At 26.8% G+C, this 26,908-nt stretch overlaps 1 protein-coding gene across 1 annotated transcript in view; it reads right to left on the reverse strand.

Moving 5' to 3' along the window:
* Positions 1-26,908, reverse strand: part of LOC111633892 (manganese-transporting ATPase 13A1-like) — a 49,815-nt gene that overhangs the window by 4,969 nt on the left and 17,938 nt on the right. The window contains exons 3-17 of the mRNA XM_023378534.1: positions 21,068-21,252; positions 20,186-20,414; positions 20,025-20,094; positions 14,266-14,372; positions 14,052-14,181; positions 13,782-13,964; positions 13,577-13,714; positions 13,386-13,506; positions 12,951-13,105; positions 11,495-11,670; positions 11,314-11,424; positions 10,716-10,841; positions 6,302-6,410; positions 5,229-5,335; positions 5,062-5,154 (exon numbers count right to left, since the gene is read on the reverse strand). Coding sequence (XP_023234302.1) covers positions 5,062-5,154; positions 5,229-5,335; positions 6,302-6,410; positions 10,716-10,841; positions 11,314-11,424; positions 11,495-11,670; positions 12,951-13,105; positions 13,386-13,506; positions 13,577-13,714; positions 13,782-13,964; positions 14,052-14,181; positions 14,266-14,372; positions 20,025-20,094; positions 20,186-20,414; positions 21,068-21,252 — 2,040 coding nt within the window. The remainder of the gene's footprint in view (positions 1-5,061; positions 5,155-5,228; positions 5,336-6,301; positions 6,411-10,715; positions 10,842-11,313; positions 11,425-11,494; positions 11,671-12,950; positions 13,106-13,385; positions 13,507-13,576; positions 13,715-13,781; positions 13,965-14,051; positions 14,182-14,265; positions 14,373-20,024; positions 20,095-20,185; positions 20,415-21,067; positions 21,253-26,908) is intronic.

Below are 26,908 nucleotides of genomic sequence, written 5' to 3' on the forward strand. Positions count from 1 at the left end.
CCATAATTCAATGAATGGAAAGATAGCATCTAATTGAAAACTATAAAATACCAATTTCATGAAATAGGCAAAAAATTTATCTGTCATGAATCAGCAGTTAATGAACAATTTCACAAATTTTTCCTATTTCATGAAATGAATAGCATTCCCAAATTCAGTATAATGTGTACAAATAATTTGAAACAATTGAATAAAGCAGTAAAACAAGTAAAAATAAAAACAAAAATGATTTGATATCATATCTAAAACTTTTAGCATATACAGTGGGTGATCAGTTAATAAACATAATCTGTTTCAAGACTCTGTTCGCTATCCGAATTGTTCATTAACAGATTATCAATTTACCATAGATTTTATGGGAATTTGATTAATCCATTCTGGAGACCAAATAAATAAATAAAAAAGTATATACATTCTTACTAAGTTTATTTACATGTAATAATAAATAAATATATATATACAGTCTTGCATTTTTATCAGTAATGTTTTTTTTCTGTTTATGGGGTGTTAAAAAATCTGTCCAATGTTGATTGCTTTTCTCTCTTCTTTGCTTACTTCTATTTTTCAGAAGTAATTAATAGCATTGTCATTGTAGAGATCCCTAAGCCTATTTACCTCAACTTGGTTTGAATGCCATTCTAAGAGCGTTGTTCTGACATCCTCCCACTTCTTCAAAATATGGTATCTATATACCAGTCGTTACATATGCATGCGGAACCTGGGGCTGGTCCACTAATAAAGTGCATATAAAGAGGAAATTAATCTCTTCTCAAAGACGTGCTCTAATGCTAATCACTAAAGCTTTTCGAACTACTAGTAACAAAAGCCTTCAAGTTATNAGGATGGGATAACCATATAAAATATATAACCGATCGGATTGGGCTGGTATTACATTCGTTCTCACAGGTTGCAAAGAGAGATTGGGGGCTTTCTTACGGTGCTATGAATATTATTTATGATGGTATCTATATACCAGTCGTTACATATGCATGCGGAACCTGGGGCTGGTCCACTAATAAAGTGTATATAAAGAGGAAATTAATCTCTTCTCAAAGACGTTCTCTAATGCTAATCACTAAAGCTTTTCGAACTACTAGTAACAAAAGCCTTCAAGTTATCGCCCAAAAACCCCCAATTGATATTATAATAAAACAAAGGCAAAAGTTACAACAAATCAAATGGGGCAATAGCATCAACATCATATCAGGTACCTTAACACCTATCGATGTGGAATGGCCTTTTCCCTTTAAAGACACAATAAATTATGGCATTCCAATAGATTGCAGTTATGATAATAATTATTCTATTAATGTTGATATATACACAGATGGTTCACGCATCAATGATAGTGTGGGCTGTAGTTTTGTGGCCTACTATAGTAACAATGAAATTTATCAGCAAAACATTCGACTGAATAACCGGTGTACTGTATTCCAAGCAGAGATGTATGCTATTAAAAGCGCCATAATGTGGTCTGAAAGTACTTTTGATCATGCTTACATCCATATTTTAACTGATTCATTGTCTGCATATAATATCATATATGGCAATAATTTGCATTACATGGCTGAGGAAATTAGAAATATGATCAGACTTTCTACCTCTAACTATGAGATTACTTGGGTCAAAGCTCATTGCGGCATCAAGGGTAATGAAAGGGCTGATACTTTAGCTAAACAGGCAGCTGAAAATAAGGCATTACCTATTAATTACAACAAACTCAGTTTACAAGCATTAAGACGCCTTTTATGGAATGACAGTATACAAACATGGCAAAATATTTGGAACATGAATTCTGATCATATCACGTACGAATTCATTCCTGACATCTACAATTTACTCAGCTTGAAATGGTACATCCCCAACTACTATACCACACAAATGTTCAGCGGGCATGGTAAATTTGCCAGCTACCTTTATAGGTTCACGAATAGGATTAATAATTACTGCACTATATGCTTAGTTGAAGATGGACCAAAACACTACCTCTATGACTGCGTAATGTTAGAGAAAGAAAGGCTCGAATTGAAACTGTTACTAGGTAAACACGGCATCTGTTGGCCCTGCAACTTATCGGATATTTGGAAAAATAGGGAAATATATTACGCTTTCTGTGAGTTAGCGAAGAAAACTAACTTCATAACACATCAAACCATACACAATTAATTTAACCTTTTGCTCTTGTTTTGGTTTCTTCGATCTTTATTATCTTAACGCTCAACATATTAGTATGTATTACAATATCGTAACAGATATTTCTTTCTGACTCTTGACTAGGTTTGTATACTTATAACAATTTATAATAATCATATTTGCCTGATGTAGCGAATATTATGTTTTCAGCTTAACTTTAATACACATATGGGTATTAATGCTATAATTTCGCATTAATCGTACAAATGTAATCTTGTTAATGTAACTATAATAGTATTTATTGGGACACGTACTTATGTGATCACCTGTGGCACTGATGAAATTACATTCGTGCCTTTAACTGTCATTCAAGAATTGCCGTCTTTAATTTCCTACCTTACATAAATTTGTGAAGACGGTGCGAACGTGATGGTGTTGTTCAGTGAACTTATATTAGACGGAGATCTATAAACACTTTAGATAATTCCTCTGTGGACACTTTATTACGATAGATTCTCCTACCTGACTGAATTTATATGACAGACTGCTTATGGACACTGGGATACGACCCCCTCTGGATGCCTGGAAATTTGATGCTTGGAATACAGGTGCCTCCTGACCACTCGGTTATAATATTTGTTGCATATAATATGCAATTTTACATTGGTCCTACTTGTTATTAGGAAAGTGCCTCCCTTTATTCACAGAAGTACTTTTAAATACTACATTGAACCTTCGTCAGCAATTTTTAGAGCATTTATATTGGTTCTCTAGAACTTTATAATGAGTATATAGATATGTATTTTTACTAGACACAGAATTCTTACAGTGTATTTAGTATGTTTTCAGATACAGGAGTCTGCTTTGCATCATCAAATAGCCTCTCCAAGTGTATCACTGATGTTCTTACGCCGCTAAACTACTTTCAAGTTTTCTTATAGTGCTTCTTGTGTTAAGTGCTTCCTATGACAAGAGTAATTAAACACCTTTTCAGTGTTTCATCATATCAGTTTATTACAACTGCCTCTTCAAGTATTATTAAGCGAAGATAGGATTACCTTTAAAGTGTATCCTCTCAAGTAACATAGTTTTCTACATCGTCAAATGACCTCCATAATGTGCTCTCCTTGCTCAAGATAATCAAATATTTCTTCAAGTATTTCTTCAAGCTTCTATAAGATTTCTTCTAATATCTATAAAATGCTACAGTGTTTATTATTGTGTCTATTGTGTCTATTGTTGTTCATCTTGTGCAAAGAGTATTTACGTGTCAAGTTAATCATATATTAAGTGAAACTGACGGTCTCTTACAGTGCACCTAAGTGCTTCTACAAGAACTTCCATAAATATTTACAATTGTGCACCTAGTGTTTCTACAGTGCACCTAAAAGATTTTACAAGAACTACCACAAGCATTCACAATTCGTGAATTGATACTCCTAGGTATGATTTATGGTGCCTCTGTGCTAAGTGCAGTTCGTGTTGTCTCCGAGGTTAATTGGTGCTTCTCTAAGAAGGGATATGAGCTTCCTTTCAAAGATAACAGTACTAAACTAGATGGAAGAGTGATGGAGTTACACTTATCTGTTAACTTGTAATTAATCAAACAGCTCACTACCGTGTGCTGAAGGTGCATGATGGTCCTTTGTGTCTCAAAAATATCAATATAAACTTAGATCTGATCATAGAACTGAACCTAGAATGCACCTGGACTCCTCATCGACTTTTGGCAAGCTTTTGTGTGAAGACTATGCCGCTATGACTTTCTGCATCTTCAGCGCTTCTGAACTCAAGCTGCTACATACTGTCCAACTTTTTATTTTATTTTATTATTTCTTTTACTTATCATTTATCATTTTCTTTTGTTACCACTATATAATTACAATTTGTTTAATGTATATATAATCCTACACTCACAATATATTCAAATTTTATTACTGTGATCATACAAACAATTATTAGTTTTCTGATTTATGTTTTCTCATATATAAATATTTTGTAGCTCAATACAATCTGTAACACTATTGATTTGTTGTTTCCTCATTTTCTGGTGATGCTCACTGCGGTACCAGAACATGTATAAAATTATACCATAATAAACAATGATTGATTGATTGATTGATTGATTCTTCAAAATATGTTTAATAGCAGATATAAGCATTAATCCTCTTTTTCAGAAGAAAACATATCTCGCTGAGTTTCTTGGCATTCTTCTGTCACCAGATCCATTTCAGGTTCCACTATGAGCTCTTCAATGTTCTTTATTTCTCAGATGTGATTTTTGTTACTCCTTTAGCTGCTCAAGTTTTCTTGATTATACTGTATCTTAGATAAGATTGAACTGCGGCCTACACTCACTTTTTCAAAAATAAAAACCAACACAAAACTTAATGAGTGTTGGTTTTTATTTTTGAACAACCTGCCCAACAGTCTCATGAATACTATAAAAAAATTCTTTCTGTCAGAAAAATAAAAGGCTGGAATTACAAGGGAGATTTTCAAAGTTCAGAGAAATACTATCCAATCAGTATATACTGGGTTGAACGTTGATGTCGACGTCTCCAGTGCTGCAAAAAGTTTCAAATTGTTGCCTGAAGACAAGGGAAGACCAATCAGTATTCATTATTTTACATTGCTTCTTCTTGTGTTTGTTCTGTGAGGTGTTTGTTGTCTGAACACAAAAGTCTTTTGGAAAACAAACACTTTTCCAAAAGTGTTTGTTTTCCAGTTTGTTCGTCGACCGAACTGTTCATTAACTGATCACCCACTGTACACACATTTATTAATTATGTAGGTTTATTTAGAATGAACTTAATGTACAGTTGCATTTTAAATAAAAAAATTTAGTTATTAGATTATATATAATCAGGAATTGTTTAAAATCTTGTCATATTAAAAAAATTATTATAACAAACTAGTATATCATACCTTTTGTTTTGGAGCTACTCTAGCAAAAATTTTTACATGTGGTAAGATTCTCTTAAAATATTCTTCATTTGCAGAAACCAAATAATACATTCCCTAAAAATATTTATATAATTTACAAAATTATTATTCATATTTATATAAAAAAATTATGACTGACCGCATCTTACTTCTCCTGTTATACACAAATCATAAGATAATATTAGTTCTTCAATACTATTCTTCTCTATAGGTAATACGATACTTTCATCAATTGAAATCCACTGCCAAGTAGAATCTGAAATGTTTTAAAATTTTCATGTAAATATTAGCCTATTTTAGAATAAATTAACCAATGATTATAACAATTATAGCAATAATAATGTAATGACCAAGTTTTCTGTGATCATGTATTTTCTAACTTCTAGAATATGCAAAATCGTTTTAAAAATCTAAAATCTGTAGAAGACATATCATTGTAAAGTATAGTAGTATTGCTCATTATTGCAATATTACTATAATTAGTATTACTGCTGTAATTATTGTTATAATTAATTAAATATAATAATCATAATAAACCCCATCAGGATACTATTTCAGCAATTTTAAAACAAAATTATATAAGCTTAGTGTCCCATAAGTCAGAAAAAAATAAATCAAGTAATTCATAATAGCCATGTCTTATTGCTGGCAAAGAACTGATATAAATTCTATTGAACTTTTAATACTTAAAGATGTTTATATATATACATCATTACTGAAACCATTTACCATCTATTTATTTTGAGATTATTAACTGAATATCTCATCTACAGCTGTATATCAATTACAATAAAACACATTCTGCAAACTGAGAATTTTCATCATTTTTGTCATGATTGCCGACTTTTAAGAGACTCTGTATATAAGTTTTTGCAATTTGATAATTCTCTTTTCATTATAAGAATATTAATGATAATAACAGAAAAGTACAATAGAACTCATTCCAAGGAAAATTTATAATTTAGAACATTTCATTCTTAGAGACATTAATGGTTTCATTCTTATTTTGCACATTTTGATTTTCATTTAGTTTAGTTTGTAAACTGTTTCATGTGTCATAATAAACCACATCAAGATAAAGCCTCATATTTACTTGATTCAATAAAAAGTTATTCAAATAATTAAATTATATAGCATTAAAAATTATACATTAAAAATACATGTTTTTTGATCAAGTTTAAAGTTAAAATCACTAAAGCATATTCAGAACTACAGCACTTACTATTATTCGGTGACATAGTTAATATCATTGTGAATTCCCTTTTAGTGAATTTCAGTTCTCTTGCAACATGACAAGCTGTTAATGGAGCATCACCAGTAATCATGACAACCTAAAATATAATATAAATGATCAAAATTAAAATATTGTGTTGAAATTCTAATGGAAATATTATAGTAAAACATATCATCTTTTTAAAATACAGGTATCCCTTGATTAATGTGGTTAATTAATCCCTTGATGTTATTGTCTACAGTAGTACCTCAGGATACGAACACTCCAGCATACGAAATTTTCAGGATACGACATGAAATTCGAACATACTTTTGCTCCACAGTACAAACAAAAACTCACCACATGACATTACATTAGTTTGCAGCGCCATTTTTTATTCACTTCTGTTCATTAATCTCAGTCCGCGTGTTTGCTTCGTCATGGAAGGATCTCGCTCGATAAAGGAAATCTTGAGGTATTATCAGAAAGTGACTGATTTTATTGAAAAGAAACATCCCGAAAAGGTTCACACTGGCCATATTGCTTCTTGGAGTAATGACATTTGCCTAAGTCATTTTAGAAACATTTTAAAAAATTGGCAAAGCCAAACCTCTTTGGATAGATATTTTACCAAGCGACCTCTATCCAGTGAAAGTGCTGGTGGAAGTGAAGGAAAGAAAGTAAAAAGCAGTGAATAAAAAATTAAAAATATATATATAAAACAGAAAAGTTAAAAAATTAGTGTTAAGTTATTGTTACATTATGTTATGTAAGTTAAGTTTTAGTATCATTTCCCTTCTCCCTCTCCTCCGCCACAGTTTACACCTCCCAGTCTATCCTCGAAGGTAAAGTGCAATAAAACTACATTTTTTTTTTATCAATTATTATTCTACTATGGTTATTTATACATTTACAACTACAAAACACATTTTTCAGTGTTTTCCTTACTAAATTTATTTATTTTTTCAATGTACCACTTAGCTTTAATTTCAGTGTTTTTTTCGTGTTGGAACAGATTATTTGGTTTTACATATAATCATATGAGGAAAAATGATTCACCTTATGACATTTTCATGATACGATCTCAGTTTCGGAATGAATTAATTTTGTATCCTGAGGTACTACTGTATATCAAAATTGCATTAATTAAATATGGTATCTATGTTAAGTAAAGACAGCTGGTAAAGCCACATTAATTAAAAGTTCTTCCATGTATATAAAGGGATTGCCACAATTAATTTTGCACATTAATCAAAACTTTGTATAAAGTAAAACTGCATTAAACAAAGGATAACCGTATTCAAAATTCATTGAAATAATTTTGAGAAAGTAAATATTTCCATAACTGCAAGATATATAATATTCTTGTGAGAAGCCAGGGTTGAGATGCAAAGCTTAACCCTTTTGTCAATGTCAGATCAGCGAGATCCACTAACTTTGTCACTGGATGACGTTCTTCGTTCTTTAATTCTCTTAAAGTTAAGGCAAGTGGAAGGGTTTAGTGAGGTCATCGATAAGGTATCGTCAATACACGAGTAAGAGCAACCATTGTAAAAATTCAACAAATTTAATATAACTAAAGGATTACAAACAAAAATCTAGGCGCGAGGAATACAGTTCCTTCGATCTAGCTACTAAAGAGCTAGAGAGTGCTTCTAATGTTGATTTCTATAACTATTTCTGAGAGAGAGAGAGAGAGAGAATACATAAATCAGTAAAAAATCATACTTCTTTACAGTAGTGGCTGATGTCTCGGAGGTAAATTATCTGTGGAAGACTGGGAAAATGTGGGGACGACACTTGCACAATTTACCAATATAAAAGATACTCCTTAGGACTGATCACACTAGAGGGTAAGGCACAAGGCAAAAAGATAGCTTCTTGTAGGACAATCACCCAAAAATCGGGTGCACTCGTGTTATATCCTTATCAGGTATGGGAATCTGATTAGGTGACCTTTTGTTTATTTAACTCCCACCATACAGCAACGACACATTTGAAGTGTCATCGCTGGATGGTGGGAGTTAAACAAAATCAACTAGCAGGTTTAGTATTTCTTTCGATTGTTTTTAGATTCTCCCTGTGGTCTTGGTTAAGCGTCAACTTTCTCACACGTTAACAATTGATTGTTATAACGTATTTTTTAAACTTTCTCAGGTTGATGCAAGGGGAAAGAAGTTGTTGCTTCAAAGACCCATACAAACATGAGTTCCTTAGTTGATTGTTGACAGTTAAATTAACATTCAATCTTCTCCTATTTTCAACTTTGTGGGAACCAGATGGAATGAAGAAAAGTTTTCTTATAATTCACCCTTTTTTTGTGACTTTATAGAAAAACAACTCCCTGAATCTCACATTCTCAAAAAGAAAAAAAAAAACAGAATTGTCTATAGTTTCATATGACTTTCAACACAATTGCAATTCTTCTATTTGTTGAAAAAATAATTTTAAAAACTGTTAAAATCAGAGGTAGTGAGAAATTTCTTCTTCATTTTAACATTAAAATAAGAAAAACAATAACACCCAGGTTTAATTTTCCAAATAGAATCTAAAATGTTTTAAAATTTCAGATTCTATTTGGCAATCAACCTAGATTTAAATTAATTTATCAAAGTATAATTAATTTAATTAGTTTACAGTTAATAATTTTTCATATACCTATTAAAACTAATTAAATATCAACCAAAAATAATGATATAGGATAACAGAGATTATAACATGATTAATCATAGGAATTTGTTATTGTTCAGTAAAAACAGATTTGGTGTCAGTTTATTAAATTTATGCTGCAATGTAACAAATTTTTATAAATTGTAATCCATCTTCCTTCTAAAACTATCTTTCAGAGATGCAGAATATGTTTGATTGCACAAACAAGGTTCAGGAAAAATTAAAGCAATCCTGAAAAACTTTGCAGCATAAAAATTATTATGTGATAAAAGTCATAAAAGATGAAGTAGTGTCTCAGCTGAGTCTGTAGACATTAATTATGAAAATTTGCAAATTTTTGCTCTTTCTTATAATTATAAATTTCTTGAAAATATTGTTTATAGCAGTGATAAGCAACCTTTTCTTGATGCTGGCTACAACAAGAAGGGTCTCAGCTGTCCCAAAGTGATGTCCCAACCAGAACTTTATATGCAGCAAGCTCCATAATCACCAGTACATTATGCACTAAAATAATATATGCAAACACTAATATATAGTTCTCATCTTTTTCATTGGTCAAGTTTAGTTGGAATGTTCTTTGTGAGAAATACCAGTTTACTTAGAAGACTAATGATGTCCCTCATAATGTGCTGAATACAAAGAAAATATTTTGAAAAAGTAGTGAAATCCAGAAAACTTTCGCACAATCCTATTTGTAACACTTTACATAATTAGTCATATGGCTAAAGAGCAAGTGGGTATCCTAAATTTTGTGACAATTTTTATTAGATACCATCCATTGTTCTATGAATATTTGTGAAATTCAAGTGTGAATAAAACAATTATTCTTAAATTTATCTTTTAAAAGTAATCATATGTCTAGTCTATAAAATACAAATATTTTTAACTTATATTCTAAACTTTCTTTGAAGATTTCAATTAACTGTGTACAAAGTATAGAAAATATTAAGAAAACATTAATTAGAATTAATCTAAATTTCATGAGCTATAACAAAAAATGAATAAAGTTTATATAAATTTAATTTTTAAAAAACAGAACATTACATACATGATGACTGGCTTGTTGGATTTCTTTAATGACAAGTTTTGAATCTGGTTTCAAAGGGCATGATATAACAACAAACCCTACAAATTCCAAATTACATTCTATAGACTCTCTTGTTAAATCTCGAATCTAAAATATAACATAATAATCATTAAATATTTTGTATTATAAATATCTGATATGAAAATAGAGTAATTAAATCAGTTTTTCGTTTTAATAATAGAGAATAATGTAAATTTTTCCTTTCAAAGAAATTTATATAATAATAAATAAACTAAATATACTTTGAAGAAATACAAATTTAATTAAGTAGCAGCACTAAATACTACAGCCTTTGTAAATAAATTTAGTTTTGTGCTGCACCAAAACACCATTTTTGTTTGTCAACCCCTTAGTAAACTTAGATTTAATTTACCAACCACTTTCTATATTGATACAAAACAACAATAAATTCAAATTCAAATAGGAATTTTCTCTCTATATTNTCTTAAATTTATCTTTTAAAAGTAATCATATGTCTAGTCTATAAAATACAAATATTTTTAACTTATATTCTAAACTTTCTTTGAAGATTTCAATTAACTGTGTACAAAGTATAGAAAATATTAAGAAAACATTAATTAGAATTAATCTAAATTTCATGAGCTATAACAAAAAATGAATAAAGTTTATATAAATTTAATTTTTAAAAAACAGAACATTACATACATGATGACTGGCTTGTTGGATTTCTTTAATGACAAGTTTTGAATCTGGTTTCAAAGGGCATGATATAACAACAAACCCTACAAATTCCAAATTACATTCTATAGACTCTCTTGTTAAATCTCGAATCTAAAATATAACATAATAATCATTAAATATTTTGTATTATAAATATCTGATATGAAAATAGAGTAATTAAATCAGTTTTTCGTTTTAATAATAGAGAATAATGTAAATTTTTCCTTTCAAAGAAATTTATATAATAATAAATAAACTAAATATACTTTGAAGAAATACAAATTTAATTAAGCAGCAGCACTAAATACTAGAGCCTATATTAATATATATATTTATTTATTTATTTATGATTTATTTTACAATATTTATTGATTTTATTATGGATATTGCTATCTCATATTAATTTTAAATAATGTTTATATATTTTTAAATATATATTTAAATAATGTTAAATAATGTATATATATACATATCTAAACTAAATCAGTTCATTTTATTAATATTTTGTAAATGACTTTTTTATAAAATTATTTATCAATGATTTCAGCATTGTTATATATTTATACATTAAATAATTGCCTACCTGTTGATGAGAGAGAACTCCAAGTGATTTTCTACCCAATGCAAGAACTCTGGCTCCCCTTCTTGACATTTCCATGTAAATTCTGTCATAGTTTTCTGGAATATTTGCGAACTATACGAAATATTGAAATATATTTATATAAATTAAAATAAATATGTTCATAAGTACAGTTTTTACTTACCATTCTTTTTAAAGTTTCTGGGGCTCCTTTAACAGTACCAATGTAATTGGTCTCTGAAGAACCTGGAAGACTATAACCAGCAATAACAGACATTCGTTTTAATGCACTTGAGAAATGGTATCGTTGAAAAATTTTCAATGCTAACAGTTTTCCTCTTTTAGGAATCACAGCATCACCTAAAAAAAATAAAATTTATTAACTTGATAACTTTAATATTAAATCAGATAATAAAACATTTAAAAATTATTCAAATCAAAAATTTTTTAAGTTTCAATTTAAATTTTTTTAAAACAAAATGATTTTACAGTTCTAATAAAATATATTTCAAAATAATTTAAATCGTAATTTTATTAACTTAACAAATAAAGTTACATAAAAGTGGATAAAACTGATTTTAAAATATATGAAAGCTTTCTGGATATAAAACTGTAAGCTTAATCTTTTTATATTAAATTAAATTAGTCTAATTAATAGAGTATGTATATTTATCATTTTTGAAATTTAAAAATTAAGATAAAGTTTTTGAATTTTGGAACTCTTTGATAAAGCATACTGAATTTAAATACAATAAATTGATTAATATTTTAATTTTAGATAAATACATAAAGATATAAAATTATCATCAATAAATGTAACACCTTATTAAACTATATATATATTTTTTGTGGTTTTAAGCCTTTTACCGCTCAGAGCACAAAAGGGCCAATATTAAATTATATCATAAAATGATATGTCAAATACATTATATGCCTAATTTATTAAAGATTCTGAAGCAAGCAAATAATTAAGATGTTTAAAAATAAAATGTATGTCAAAAAGAGAAGAAAAAACAAACTCATATTTATTACAATAATTTGAAAATGTTCTATATATTTTTTATTGTTTTAAATTAACTGAAATTCTTTTTGTATATTAGGTATTCATATAATTGTTGATATATTCTTCAAAAATTATTTCAAAATCCTGAACAATTAATACAGTCGATCCCCCTATAATTACGGTCCCTATAATTACGATTCCTATAAAACTACGAAAAAATATACGTATTTTGGAAATGTTGAGTCGGATTAGTGTAGAATCGATTAATTTTATGGAAGAAAACCTTTCAATCAGCCGTAGTCCGTAAACTTGACACGTGTCGGGCTGTGATTGGAACGACTTGTAAGAAATCGGATTCCTAATAAATTGGAACGTATCTATATCTTATAGGGGGGTCGACTGTNCATTCTTGCTAAAAAATAAATAATCACAGTCCAAATCTCTGTTTTTAAAAATAATTAAAAATTCAAGTTTATACTTTTTATTTAGGAATTGCTAACATTATGGTCAAATTTTTTTTCATATGATAATTATATCCATTCACATATTTTAAATTTAGACTTTATATATATTAATTCTTATCAGCCAAATAAAACTATGCGATTAAAATATATTAAAAAAAAATAATAATAAAAACCTTTTGTTAAGTTCCAATCAATTGCTGTTAGTGTGGCTTTCTCTAAAGGATCTCCTACCATTCCATCTTCCATCTGAACTAATGAATGGCATGTTGCTAAAACTTGAACACTTTCAACAGGTATTTCAGATATTGGACATACTTTAGGTTTATCTCTGTAATAAAATTATGCTTAAATGTAACTTTTGTATTATACTATAAACAAAAAAAGACTTGGATTAAAATCTCAGAGATTAAATAAATTAAAGTATCTTGTAGTTTATGAAATAAAATAAATTAATTATTATAAAAGATTGTTAGGCATTATTATTTGTTTATTTAATAAATCTAAAAAAAATGAACACAAAGCATCAAAATATAAAAATATTTCAAATAAAATGTAAATTTGTTTACATTTACTATTACAGAAACAAATTAATTTGAAATTATCCTTACTTTAATGCTGCTACTCCTTCCACTATAAAATTATCACTAGTAAGTGTCCCAGTTTTGTCAAAACAACAAATTTCTACTTTTCCTGCAAATGGAATTCTGAAAGGTTCTGTACAATATACAGCTGAAAAGATGTTTTATAACTTAATGAATTATATACAATAATACTATATTTATTTTATATTATAACTTACATAACTTCGAAAGAGCTAATAATGAAGAGTTAACAGCTAACGATAATTCAATTGGTAATTCTGGAGGCACTACAGATGTTAAAATGAGAGCACATTCTAAAAATAACTTGTATCTATTTCTTGTTGGATCTTCTGTGCCTGTAATAATAAAATAAAATTTATTTATTTATGATTACTAAAGCATTTTATTATTTCAACAAATTACCTTTAATCCAAACATAAGCAGCAGCTGCAATGGCAAATATTAGTAAAAATAAGATGAAACAAAATGTTTCTAGGTTATTAGCTGTTACACGCTTCACACCAAACAAAATTGTTCTTAATAATTTTCCCTGAGAAGTATTGAAACTTGTTCTTAACACATAAGCAATACAGCCATTATCTGTTGCTGTAAAATAAACAAATCATCAATTATAAACATCAAAGATTTTGTATGTTTCAATTTATAATGCTAATTTAATTGAAACAAAAATACCTCTCAATCCAGGATTTGCTTTAGAAGGTGAAGTATGTTGTAAGATTCTAGTACCTCCATATAAAATATGTAATCTTCCATCCACTTCTAAATCTAAATATCTGTCAGATTCAGTATTTTCAATAGGTTCCTATATTGCAAAATAATATGTAAACTTTAAAAAAAAAACAATTATAATAATAATAGTTATTTGTTAGAATTTAAAAAAACATACCTTCATTTGAGGAACAGATTCACCAGTTAACATTGACTCATCAACAATACATGGACCTCTAATAAGTAACATATCACAGGGTACTAAGTGATCATGTTGTGATCTACCTATTATAAAATGGTCATCAATATCAAATTCAATATTTAAAATAAATAAATAATTCTTCAAAATTAAAATTAAATTTTTATTAATTCAATTCAATTCTTTATTGTATGAATCTTAGTTTGTCAGAGTGTGTTAAAGTATTACATAAAAACTGGAGTTAGTACAATAAAGAGGACATAATTAAAAATTTTTTATTTATTTAAAGCTACTTGCTAAAAATGGGTGTAGCCTTTAAAATATGTGTATTGTTCAAATAAAAATATTTTATTATTTGAGAAACTTTCTTATAATAAATAGTCAAGAAAATAAAACAGAACAAAATAATAATAATAATATACAAAAATAATACATGTTTATAAAAACAATATCCAACAAAATGAAAACAGATCAATGTAAAATCATCAATAAGAATAAACAAACAAAAATAACCAGTACAAAAGTAACACTATCACAAAAACAAATATTTCTGATCATCTTTAACAACCATCTTCAGGTTTTTAGAATTACAAATAGAACAGAAACCAAAATACAAAATTTAAATATATCTAATTCTAAAAAACCTAAAGATGGTCATTAAAGATGTTCAGAAATGTCTTTTTAGTAATAAATTGTTACTTTTGTACTGGAAATAAGAATGCTAGAAAAAAGTGAATTAAACTAAAGTGAACTAAAATTTATTCTTTAAAAGTAAAATAATGAATTATTTGTAAAAATTTAACTTTTTTATCCTAATTATTAATTAAAACATATAAATTGATGGATTAAATAAAAACAAACTATTTGTTTATCTGTTAGTGCAAAGAGCCTCCTAGTTATATAAACTAACAAATTATGTATTCAAAATACAATAGAACTTAAATTACATAATCAATATTTACTGATAAATATTTTTTTTACATACTTCAAATGCACATTTTATTCTTGATCTATTCTTAAATATCTAAATTAAATTAGGTAGATGACATTTGTAAGTATATGATCATGTAACAGTTTATTTATTAATTTTCAAATTATTATCAAGAAATATTTTATATCTCATTTAAATACATAACAACAACACTAACAAACTCTTAACTAATTTGCATTTCTAATACTTTTATCTGTGTAATATTATAAATATACATTATAATTAAGGTCTAGATTTTTGGGTGCCGCACCCATTCAATTTTGAAAAGGGGCAAAGTGTAAAAAGACAAACTATGTCAGTTTTAGTGCAGTAGGCCCACTCATTGCCAAATTGTTTAGCACACAAATGCACCCAAAACACAAACCTGCCCCCAAAACAGTGACTAGCACCCAAACTATATATTTTGCACCCAGCTTCTCCCTTTTTTATATTTTCAAAGAATATGTTAACAATTATCTCTTTTTTGGTGGTTTTTATTCATTCAATTGAGAAGAAAAAAACAAATTCATTAAACCAGACCACATATGCTGAGAAAAAAAATACGATAATTAGCTTACTCTCTTCTTTTGTTGAGAGAAAAGGGGGTAATGGGGAATTTTCTGGACTAAACAACTAAGCCTTAGGGTTGTTCTAAGAATGTAAACAGATTCACTGAAAATCTGTAACACATGTTTTCTTTTATAAGAAAAGAACAATCTAAAAAATTCTGGACCATGTTCAGTAATGCAGAATTCTTGCTAAGTCTAATTATGCTGCAATATTGAACTCGTTTCTAACTACTGCTTGACTCCTCCCACTGCTAGAATTCTAGCTAGTTCAGTCAGCTCCTTTTATCTATGCTAACTTCTACTAGTGACATCATTGTTTTTGTCTCTTGTACAATTTGCAAGATGGCTACTTATATTGGACTAAATGTATTTTATTATAACAATCACAAAGTTATTCTCTCATTCTAAATCATAACCTCATTCTAAAATGACTTTGAATGACTAAAAATGTATAACTTTATGGTAATTATGTAATAATTAAGCTTTATCTTGTGAATAACCCATAGGTGGTATGCATTTTAAAATCAACTTTAAAGTAGGAGCAAGTTATCTGTAAATTTTGCAAATACAAGTTCACCCGATAGCTTTTCCTTTCTAAACATACTAATACTGTCTGTAAATATCATAAAAAATTCTTGATGAAGACACACATTCATTTGCCATCATAATTTTTCTGGAAATCATCAGACACACATACATATGCTTCAGTTTAATTCTCTCCTGTTTTCTGTAAGTTAATCCACATTTTAATTTGATATTATTTGATACTTCTACTTAAACCTGTATTTTGAAAGCTAATAAATTTCTGGCAATTTCCCCTTTCTAAACAATGACACTCAGAGAACTATTTAAAAGCAGACTGTCAATTTTAGCATATCTTAATTCTTTCTTGTAAACAAAAGATATGCAATAAACTCCTGAACTCATGTTGTTAGATACTACATAGCCTATGCAATTTTCTTAGCAAAATTAGCAATGATGTCATTAATAGAAATTATTTTATTTACCACTTATTTACTCTAAATCTGACATACAATCATTCCCAGCAAAACTGACACCAGTCATATTGCCACAAAAGTGTGATTGTCTTGTCCAAAGTATACTACAGATATTATTCATATTAAAATATTTGTCTACTTAATTTTGAGCATTTAAATTATTATATTTTTAAAGTTTGTTAAATAAAAGATAAACTTTTCAAAATAATTTTTGATAAGCAGTTAATCAGTTTCATTGATGATTAACATACATGATTTATTAATAACATTTATAATTCTAATTGTAGAAATGAAGACTTTCTAGTTTAGAAATTAATTTTGATAATACATCATATATTTAAAATGATATACACACTATGACTGTAATGTTTCATTCTGATGATTAATATGTAACATTTATCATTTTTTATGAATTTTCCTATTTAGCAAATTTCTCAACTAGTTCAACGTGTTAAAAATGTTCATTTTCCACATTTCAAGTGTAAGCCAATAAAAATAGCTTTCCAGTTTCTCATTCATTTTCAATATTCACTGTCAATGTGAGCTAACACTTAGAATGATTCTACACGCTTTCATATGACTGAATTTTTGGCAGAAGGACATACACCAGTATACTTGGCAACTAATGTCACATACACCAGTATAGGACAAGTCTATCAACTAAAACAACAAACCTTCATCAATTTTTTAAAAGTATATGACTTAATTTCACATTTTACTTTTATTTGCTCAAATGTATTGTACAGTACATACAGTAAATTGAAACTTCTTTGTTAAGAACTGTGTTTTTCTCAGTTCCTTTGAAAAATGTATTAACAGGTCTGACTGTAGGTATATTCTAAGAGGGTCTTCATTAGCTTTGAATTATAACTTACATATAAATGTATAAATTCAGATAATAAAAGTGTGTTAATATATTTTTTAAATTAATAAAAAATCAAATTATGCAACATAATAAAAAATGATTTTCTGTAAACATCATTCAGTATTCATAACAATAAACAAACATTTCATTATTATATATATTTAACTTAAGAATAAAATACTCCATTATGACAATTTAAATATACCCAATTATTAAAATAAACAATTGTTTTTAATTTATTGAATATTAAGTCATACTCAAAATAATTTGAATTTAAAATAATCATTATTGAAATCATATTATTGTCAATCTTTAATGACAGTATTGGAATTGTCCAATATCACGTAATCAATTGGTTTTCTTTTTAAAATCAATACAGTAGAGCATTGATTATACGACCCCCGATTAACCATCACATCGGTTAACCAACTGTTCTAGTCGGCAAATTTCAAATGTCCGCTAGTGATGTGGCACTACAATATTTGGCTATGTCTTAGCTACTTTAATATTATTTTTGTTAAATTTTTGCGTGTTTTAGCTGGCAACACGGCTCGACCATTGAAGAGAGGCCAGTATTTAAACGAGACTTAATTTTTTAATTACGAGTGGTTGTTTGTTTTGTGAGCAATAAAATAATTTAAAAATAATTTTTAACAATACAATAGCGACAATTATTATTTTTTTAAAGAATTTGCTAAACTTAACATTGATGAAAATTCAATGCAAAGTTGGTTAATAGCGATATACTAATAAACTAATATACTATACTAATAATGTATTTTTTCCTTCTTTTCGGTTATCTGATTTTTTCAGTTATCCGACCAACCTGAGTCCCCAATTGAGTCGGATAATCGATGCTCTACTGTATCTAAATAAATAAATAAAATACTTTCTTACTGGAACTACACTATAAATAAAAATCAAAACCTTTAAACAATCCAGCAAATCGTTTTTTAATATCTTAAAAATGCTTTTGAACGCTTTAAGCGATCATCCTCAGTTATCATTTTGAATCAAACGAAGAATTCTTCGTTCGATTCAAAATGATAACTAAAAATTATCGCTTAAAGTGTTCTAAAGCATTTTTAAGATATTAAAAAACGATTTGCTGGATTGTTTAAAGGTTTTGATTTTTATTTACTGTATCTAATATTTCCAATATTATAGGGATGGCTGAATACATCTTGTGTAACAGCTAATTTTACTGATATTTTAAGATTTTTATATTTTCATGTACATTGCTAATTAGGCCCATCAATACTTTCTTTAGCAATAGAAACAAGTGCCAATCTGTCGGCTCACCAGCAGACAAAATGTGGGATATTTTTTTAGGAATAAGATTATTTTGATTATTGACATAAATTTTTGGTTTGTATATAAAAACAAAACAGAGCTTTAAAAAAAAAACCTGAAAAGAAAATTATTTTTATTTCAAATTGTTTTCAACAGTAGTTAATTGTTGGAATAAAATAAAATTTTCACTCATTCTCCCCACAGAAAATTTGCATATGCATTCGCATTTTGAATTGCATTTAAAAATTTTTCTGAAATGTCTTGATAAAATAACTAAATAGAAGTTTTATTATCTTTTTATAAACATATTTTTCTTTGTTTTCAAATATATCAAAAATATATATGTTTTTCTCATATATCTATTTTTCTCATAGATATATTTTAATATATTAATATTTTTACTTTCTAATAAATTTAAAAACTCAAATATGGTTACATTTTTGAAAGAAAAATGTATTGCAAAAAGTAAAACATTTGCAAAAATTCAGATTCATTGGTATTCAGAAGAAATATTTGTGCATTTTTTAAATAATTTTTCAGAAAAATATGCAAGATCATTGTTACTATAAAGAAGTGCACCATGCTAAAAATAGCTCATCCCATCATGGTATTGATGAGAATACCTGTTTCATTTAATTTTAGTTATTTTCTATTTTATTTTTATTAATTAATCACAGTATTATATCACGTTTATACTTGCACCTATTTATGCTATTCTACAATGATAATACATGCTTAAAGTAAAATGTCCATTTATTTTAAAAAATTATATTATTATTATTAGTTTAGTGTTGTATGGCAAATTAAAAATTCAGATATAATAAATAAATCTTTAGATTGTCAAGATATATTGAACACATAGAAAAAAAATTGGTATCAAATTGGATCAGATAATTTCTATATTGCTCAAACAATATTAATCTTATTACCATTAATAGATTTATTTTGAGTTAGTTACAGAGTTCATAGCCTTTATTTTGAAGTAAAATAATCTTTATTTAAATAAAAATTTTTAATAAAATGAAAAGTTGAATTTTACTCACCTACAGATACAACATCACCAGGAATAAGATCACTACTAACAATCTGTCTCCATTTACGATTTCTATATACCTGTAAGCAGAACATTTTTTTTTCCATTTAAAAATTTGTTTATATATATACATGCTTCTTAGAAAATATATATAAATATATATATCAATACCTGTATCATATATGGCTTATTTCCCATTTTACGAATTTCTGAGAGATTACGAAGTTGTTGATGAACTAATGTACATTCAAATGCTATGAGCATAACTAAGGTAAATACACTGTAATACCAAAATTCATCCAGACACCAAAGTAAAACACAAAACACTTGAAAGACAAAAAATGGAGCTGTTGCTCTTTCTTTAAATAATTCGATAAATTCAGGAACTACCATTTCCAATCTAAATTTAAAATGTAACTTTATAGATTATATACTTTAATTTTAAATAAGTAATAAGTTATGTAATTTCATAAATATTTATCAATTTAATTATTATTTATTAGTTTAAATTATTAATAATTTTAATTTAAAGGACAAGTGTATAAAATCATTTTGAAGTTCAGATTACATCGATTTTAAAAAATTTTATTTTAATATTAGGATAGTATGTACTAATAAATTTTAGTTATAGTAAACAATAATTCATTCTTAATTTTATTTATCTACAATGAAATCTTGTAAATCATAAATTACACTTTATCACACACTTTCCATTTCATTATTTTATAACAATGCATCATAAATATTACTTGAACGATTTCTTACTATAACTTTAAACTTTAAGATAAAAGTTTCAACAACAATGGCTTTTCTTATAAATATAATAATTTATTATTAGGTTAATAATAGTTTATAAATGTGTATGCTAGATATATTTATATTTGTTGTTAGTATATATATTACGAGGATAAATAACTTAGTAATGTTTCATTCATAACACCTAATTCATTAATCCTAGTTACTCAAGAACACGCAGGGAATTAATAATTTGTAATTATTAAACAGTTTGTTTTACCTTATGTTTAAATTTTAAAAAAAAACAAGTAATCTTACTCATTTTTTCCATATTTTCTATCTGCTGCTTTAACTTCTTCTTCATCTGCATATCCCTTCCATTGTTGATAATAGCCAAAAGACAAATCAACAGGAAATTCTAATCCAACAAATGTTTTCTTTTCATCATTATAAACATACTTTGTTTTTTGAAACATAAACCAAATATCCCATATACCATGATCCTAAAATAAAAAGTTTATTATTAATAGAAATATATTTTTCCTTATATATTTTCTATTATTTTAGATATACTGTATATGGATTTACATTCATATTCAAATGCTTGATTCATTAATTAAATTATGCAAATAAAATTTGAATTCATTATATTATAAAAATCATATNGAAAACATAATAATAAATACTAATGAATCAAGAGCATTTAAACTTTGATGTACTGTACATAGAATATTGAATTATTACATAAAGTCCATCATTTATAGATTTAAATAATTATGAAATTCAAGCAGTAAGGCTTTTTATGTATTAAAAAAATTAATTTTAAAATCTTTATAAATTTACAAAATTCTCTCTTATTAAAAAACCATATAATTTATTTTTGAAGAATTACTATTTTATTTCAAGGGAATGTTATGACATGTAATGTCATAATCTGTATTCCTATTTTCACTCTCCTATTTCTACTTCCTTATTTAGTTTAAACAATTTTATTAAGTATTTATTTATAACTCAAGAATCTTTTCCTCTTGATTTCTTTAATTTAACTAATGTTAAAAATTTTAATATATGTGTATTTTACGTTTTATAAAATCGTGGGAAAATGTCTATATTTAATAAGATTTTAATATTTTTTAAATTATTATTCCATGTATATCTTTTGTCATGTTTTAATTGCAATTATTTTATGCTGTTGTATATTGAAAAGGGAAGAGATTTCTACAATACAGTCTACTGTATTAACTATGTATTTTATGTGCATAAACAAAAAAAAATTTATTCATTAGCATATCCTGTACAAGAAAGAAATAAATTTTAAAAAAAAGTAAAGTTTATTAACAGAAAAGAAAAACAAAACTAAAAACTTTCACATGGTAAACTTAATTGGGTAAAGAAATAAGATACAAGACTGGTTAATACAATGCATGGTTAACAAGGAAATGTACAATTTTTACTTTCAATAACCTTCAACCTAATTAAAAACAACTTAATTTGATAACCAGGAAAAAAGCAGAGGTATATGATTCCAATAAAACAAGATAATGAAGCATCATACTAAATGTGTAAAAATATTTTTTTTTCTTTAAATAGATTAGAAAAATACAACATAGCTCTATAAAAACAAAAAAATAATATCAGAAATGGATTGCCCTAACAAAGTAAAAAGAAAATGAGCTAAAAAAATGCAGAAAAAAAAATTTCACATTCATATTTATTCCTAAAGTAAAATTAGGAATTCCATTAAATAAGTTTGTTCTGGTAGATCATTTTTAAAATATTGTCAAAAAATGATATTTTAGATTATGTCTGAGTTAAACTTCTGTATTTTTATCTATTCTTTGGATGTAATATATATAGCTTATCCACAATTATGTATGTAATTAAAGGAAATAAATTAATAAATAGAAATGTATGTAATTAAATTAATAACGTGATTAAAAATTCATTAAAAATAACCTTAATAATGGTCAAAATGTCTTAAATTTTTTATTTAACTCAATATAATATAAATTCACTACTTTTATGTTGAACTATAAAAAATGTAAAATATTTAATCAATTTTTACTTTATTTTAACATTTACTGTTTCTTAAGAATTATATTTATGCATCAAGTATATATAAATGTTTTCTTTTCATTCTATTAATAAGTGATTAAATGTATCAATTATAGAAAATCCTAGCACAGATTTTGAATATTTTTAATTTAATTTAAAAATCTCTTCCTTTTCAATAATTTATTAATATTTCAAATTACAGTAAAAAATTCAAAACTTTCTATACATATAATTAATTAATTGCTTAGAAAAACTTTTATTTACATATTTTATAATTTTATGATTGGTTGTCCTAATTTGAAAATGTGATTTATTAGATATTAGGGAGTATTTCCCAACCTAGAGTGTGAAAAAAAAAAAATCTGTAATGACTGCCAAATATAATTTTAAATCAGTAATTTTTTCAGTTTGAAAGTTTATACATAGACTATCAAAATTTTTTAGTCCAGAACAATTGTGTTTTGGACTAAAAAAATTTCAAGTTTGCTGTACTTCAACTGATGATGACCCACACACACAAGCCATCCATCAATGAGGCAAATCTATGAGACTGTTGACCACAAGGTTATCTACACACAGTCTGGTGATCAATTCTACAGTGCCTTCAAAATGTAGTTTGGGAAAATGCCCTCACAAATGGTCCTCTGGTAACTGTTAACTGACTTCTGTACAATGAAAATGCACCATACTAACAGCCCTGAGTTTCATCTCCATAGTTCCATACCCCAAACCAGACTTGGGATCCTGCATATTCTTCCTGTATCCCAGACTCAAATACACCCTAACAGACAGATACAAAAAAATGGAAAGATTGCTCCAAACAATCTAGAGAAATCTACTTTGAAAAAGATAATGCCTGATAAGTAGTAATTACTTTTATCTTCCTACAATAAATTCTGTCCCAGATATTTTTGATCAGCTCTTGTTAAGCTCTGCATTATTACATATTTATATAATGCCATGTAAAAATATTGTCTCTCTCTTTATTTCCTCAAACTGATTCATTTTAAAAAGTATAGTAGGGTATTGTACAAATATGTGGTTTAATGTCACTGTTATCATTTAATTTGTATCTTTGTGTAAATAAATTATTTTATATCACAAAAGAACCCATAAAGTAATAAAGCACCAATACATTCTAATAACATATGGTTAATAAAATGTCTTTTTAAGTCTAAAACACAAAGCATTCAGCTATGACATATTCCTCTGTATTATGTATCAGAGTCCACAGAATTAAATGGTTTTATCAAGTATGGCTTCTTCTCCAATAAAACAGCATTTCTCTCTAAATAGACTAAAATATCATTTAAAATAAACTTTATAAAACATGTATTTAATAACTATTTATCATCACTCAATTTGTATATATTTATAAACATAATAAACATACCAATGCCCTATTTTCAGTCACCATATTAGAAAGATTAAACTGGCGTCTATAGTTCATTTCAATCACAAATATTCAACAGTATATAAATTACAGTACATATTTCTATAGAAAAGTCTGTTCCTAATCAAATAGTTTGTTAAATTTTCTATTGGCTATTAATATGCCTCAAAATCAAACTTATAACAACCACAAATGACTTTAAGGCGACTATTTTATCATTTCAATTTTATTAACTTCATCATTTCAATTTTATTGATATTATATAGTATTGTACCCAACTGAAGAGGGATGAATGTATATGTCCAAAATGCATATTGGAGTCAATAAAATTGAAATGATAAAACAGTCACCTTAAAGTCATTTGTAGTTGTTATAAGTTTGGTTTTGAGGCATATTAATAGCCAATAGAAAATTTAACATATTTATCCAAACAAAAAGCATTTTATACTCCAAATAGTTTATGTTGATGAGTCAAGCAAGCGGGGCTTATGTAAATTTGTTATATTAGATGACAATGATAGAAAAATTTCTGCAGAAATGTTTTATGATAAAAATAAACTTTTAAAATGAGTTTTTACAGAGTTAAGTCCAAACATTATTTTATGTTTATGGGTTTTGTTTTATTTATAGTTTTGATTTGTTTAGGATGTTTTATTTTGTTTTACTTCAAAAACTCCCATATTTTGTATACAGTATAGTCCCATACAACATGGGGGATTCGTTACACATTATCGAAACCTGTATTATCACACAATTTATAAAAGTTTAAACCTTAGCCTATAAGTTGAAAAAAAAACATATACCTCTAATCAACAAAAATTGAGGGTGTTGCTTGCTTTATTTGCTTGTTTTATGGGACTCTACTGTATTTTAATTCTAAAACTTTAAAAAATTATTATTTATGTAAGTGACTGTCACTCATGAACTTGTTTGTTGCCAATCTAAAATGGCATTGCTAATTAAGTGATCTCCAAAGTGAATTAAAGAGTGCTCACTTAATCACATTATTGCAGGTTTTAAAATTCAACAAATTAATGAAAAGATTGGGACTGACTTTGTCAGAAAAAGATTGCTGAGAATTAATTTTACAATGTTAGTATGTATGTAAATAGGATGGAACTGCACAGGATATTGTGACATCACCCTCAAAGTGTATGAAACAACTATAGAGTGAGAGAAGCTTCTAAGTGCAAGATAGAGTGATTAGATTTTTTTGTGTTAATTGCAGTGACAGGGAGTTAACTTGTAACATTTTCTGTAAGTGATATAAATTTATTGTTGGTCTTTGTGAAGATTACTTTAAGATTTCTAATTGTCAGGAACATCTGTAATTTTTGTTTTGTTTTTTGATGATTTTTGACTAATTATAGTTTAAAAATTTTTTTATATTATTGTTTGTTGAATTACTAAAATATAATACTTTTAGTGCAAATTAGTATCATTTTTGTGAATTTTTTCTTGGCTCACATGGAATTATTACATGCAAATTTTTACCAAGTATTTATTAAATATATTTATCGAGTTTCGACAAGATGTGAATTACTTTTTCGTTTTTTTTTCTGGACAAGAGTGCTCACAATTTTCTCTTGCTTGTGTGTCTGAAAGTCCAAGCCTGGCAATCAGTTAAACCCCTCTTATTTTTTATATATATCACTGCTCATTAGGTAAATCTGGGTAAACTTGTTTGTTTAATCAAAATAGTGCATTATAAGTTTACATAACTATTTGCATTTACTAATTCAACAATTTTGAAAAGTCAACAACTTGAATTTTTGTTTTTTTGCATTCAAATTCTAATACATCATATCTGAAATGTTCTAAAGATGAAGTCTTATCAACTATGATAATTTAGGCAGATTATACCAATTATTTCAAATCAGATTTTAAAAATATAAAAAAGTGAAACTGAATATGACTTGTAAAAATGTCATAATAATGATAAATATTTTGACAATACTTCATTATTATTTTTATGTTTAGGCTCTTTTTACATTTAAAATTTCATAATATAGTATTAAGACTGCTGGAAACTAGTCAATGCCATCACTGTTGACTTAATATCAGATGATATTTCTGCAGCCATGTGACTACTTTCCTTTAGCAAACTTGCAATGCCAACAACTTGTCACTCATGATGTAGTTTTAAAAAAATCAACAAACAACCTATGAACTATTGCTTGAAAGAATTTGCTGATAAAATGATAAAATTAAGTTAATTAATGTGTTACTTTTAGTTTCATGCTACCATCTTGTGTTTTTTTATTAGTAAATAATTAATAAATAAACAACCAATGTATCACTAAAGATATTTTATACATTTACATATATATATTTTAGTTTCAATAATTTAATGAAATAATTATAATGTTTTTATATGAATGATAATCAGTCAAAAAACTTTTTGTCTTGAAATCACAATTTGTAGCTGAAATAAGTGGCATTAATATTTCACAACCATTGCACAAAAAATCCAACATGTTGGATCTGAGAGTATTTGAAGAAACTGTCTACTTTCCATCAAAGAGTATGATGTAGAGTAATGAATTGATGACTGCAGGATCGATAATTGAATCTTTCATGATTATATAAATTAAGTTTGATGTTGAATCTTACAGGTTTGCTTCAATATTGAGTTTTGCACTTAGTCTTAAATATATTGTGCAATAATTGTTGAAAAAGTAAATCAAACATAAAATAAATTTTAATTGGAA

Source organism: Centruroides sculpturatus, unplaced genomic scaffold (assembly GCF_000671375.1).
Source record: "Centruroides sculpturatus isolate CEXI.00-Female unplaced genomic scaffold, Cexi_2.0 scaffold747, whole genome shotgun sequence".
Classification (NCBI taxonomy): domain Eukaryota; kingdom Metazoa; phylum Arthropoda; class Arachnida; order Scorpiones; family Buthidae; genus Centruroides; species Centruroides sculpturatus.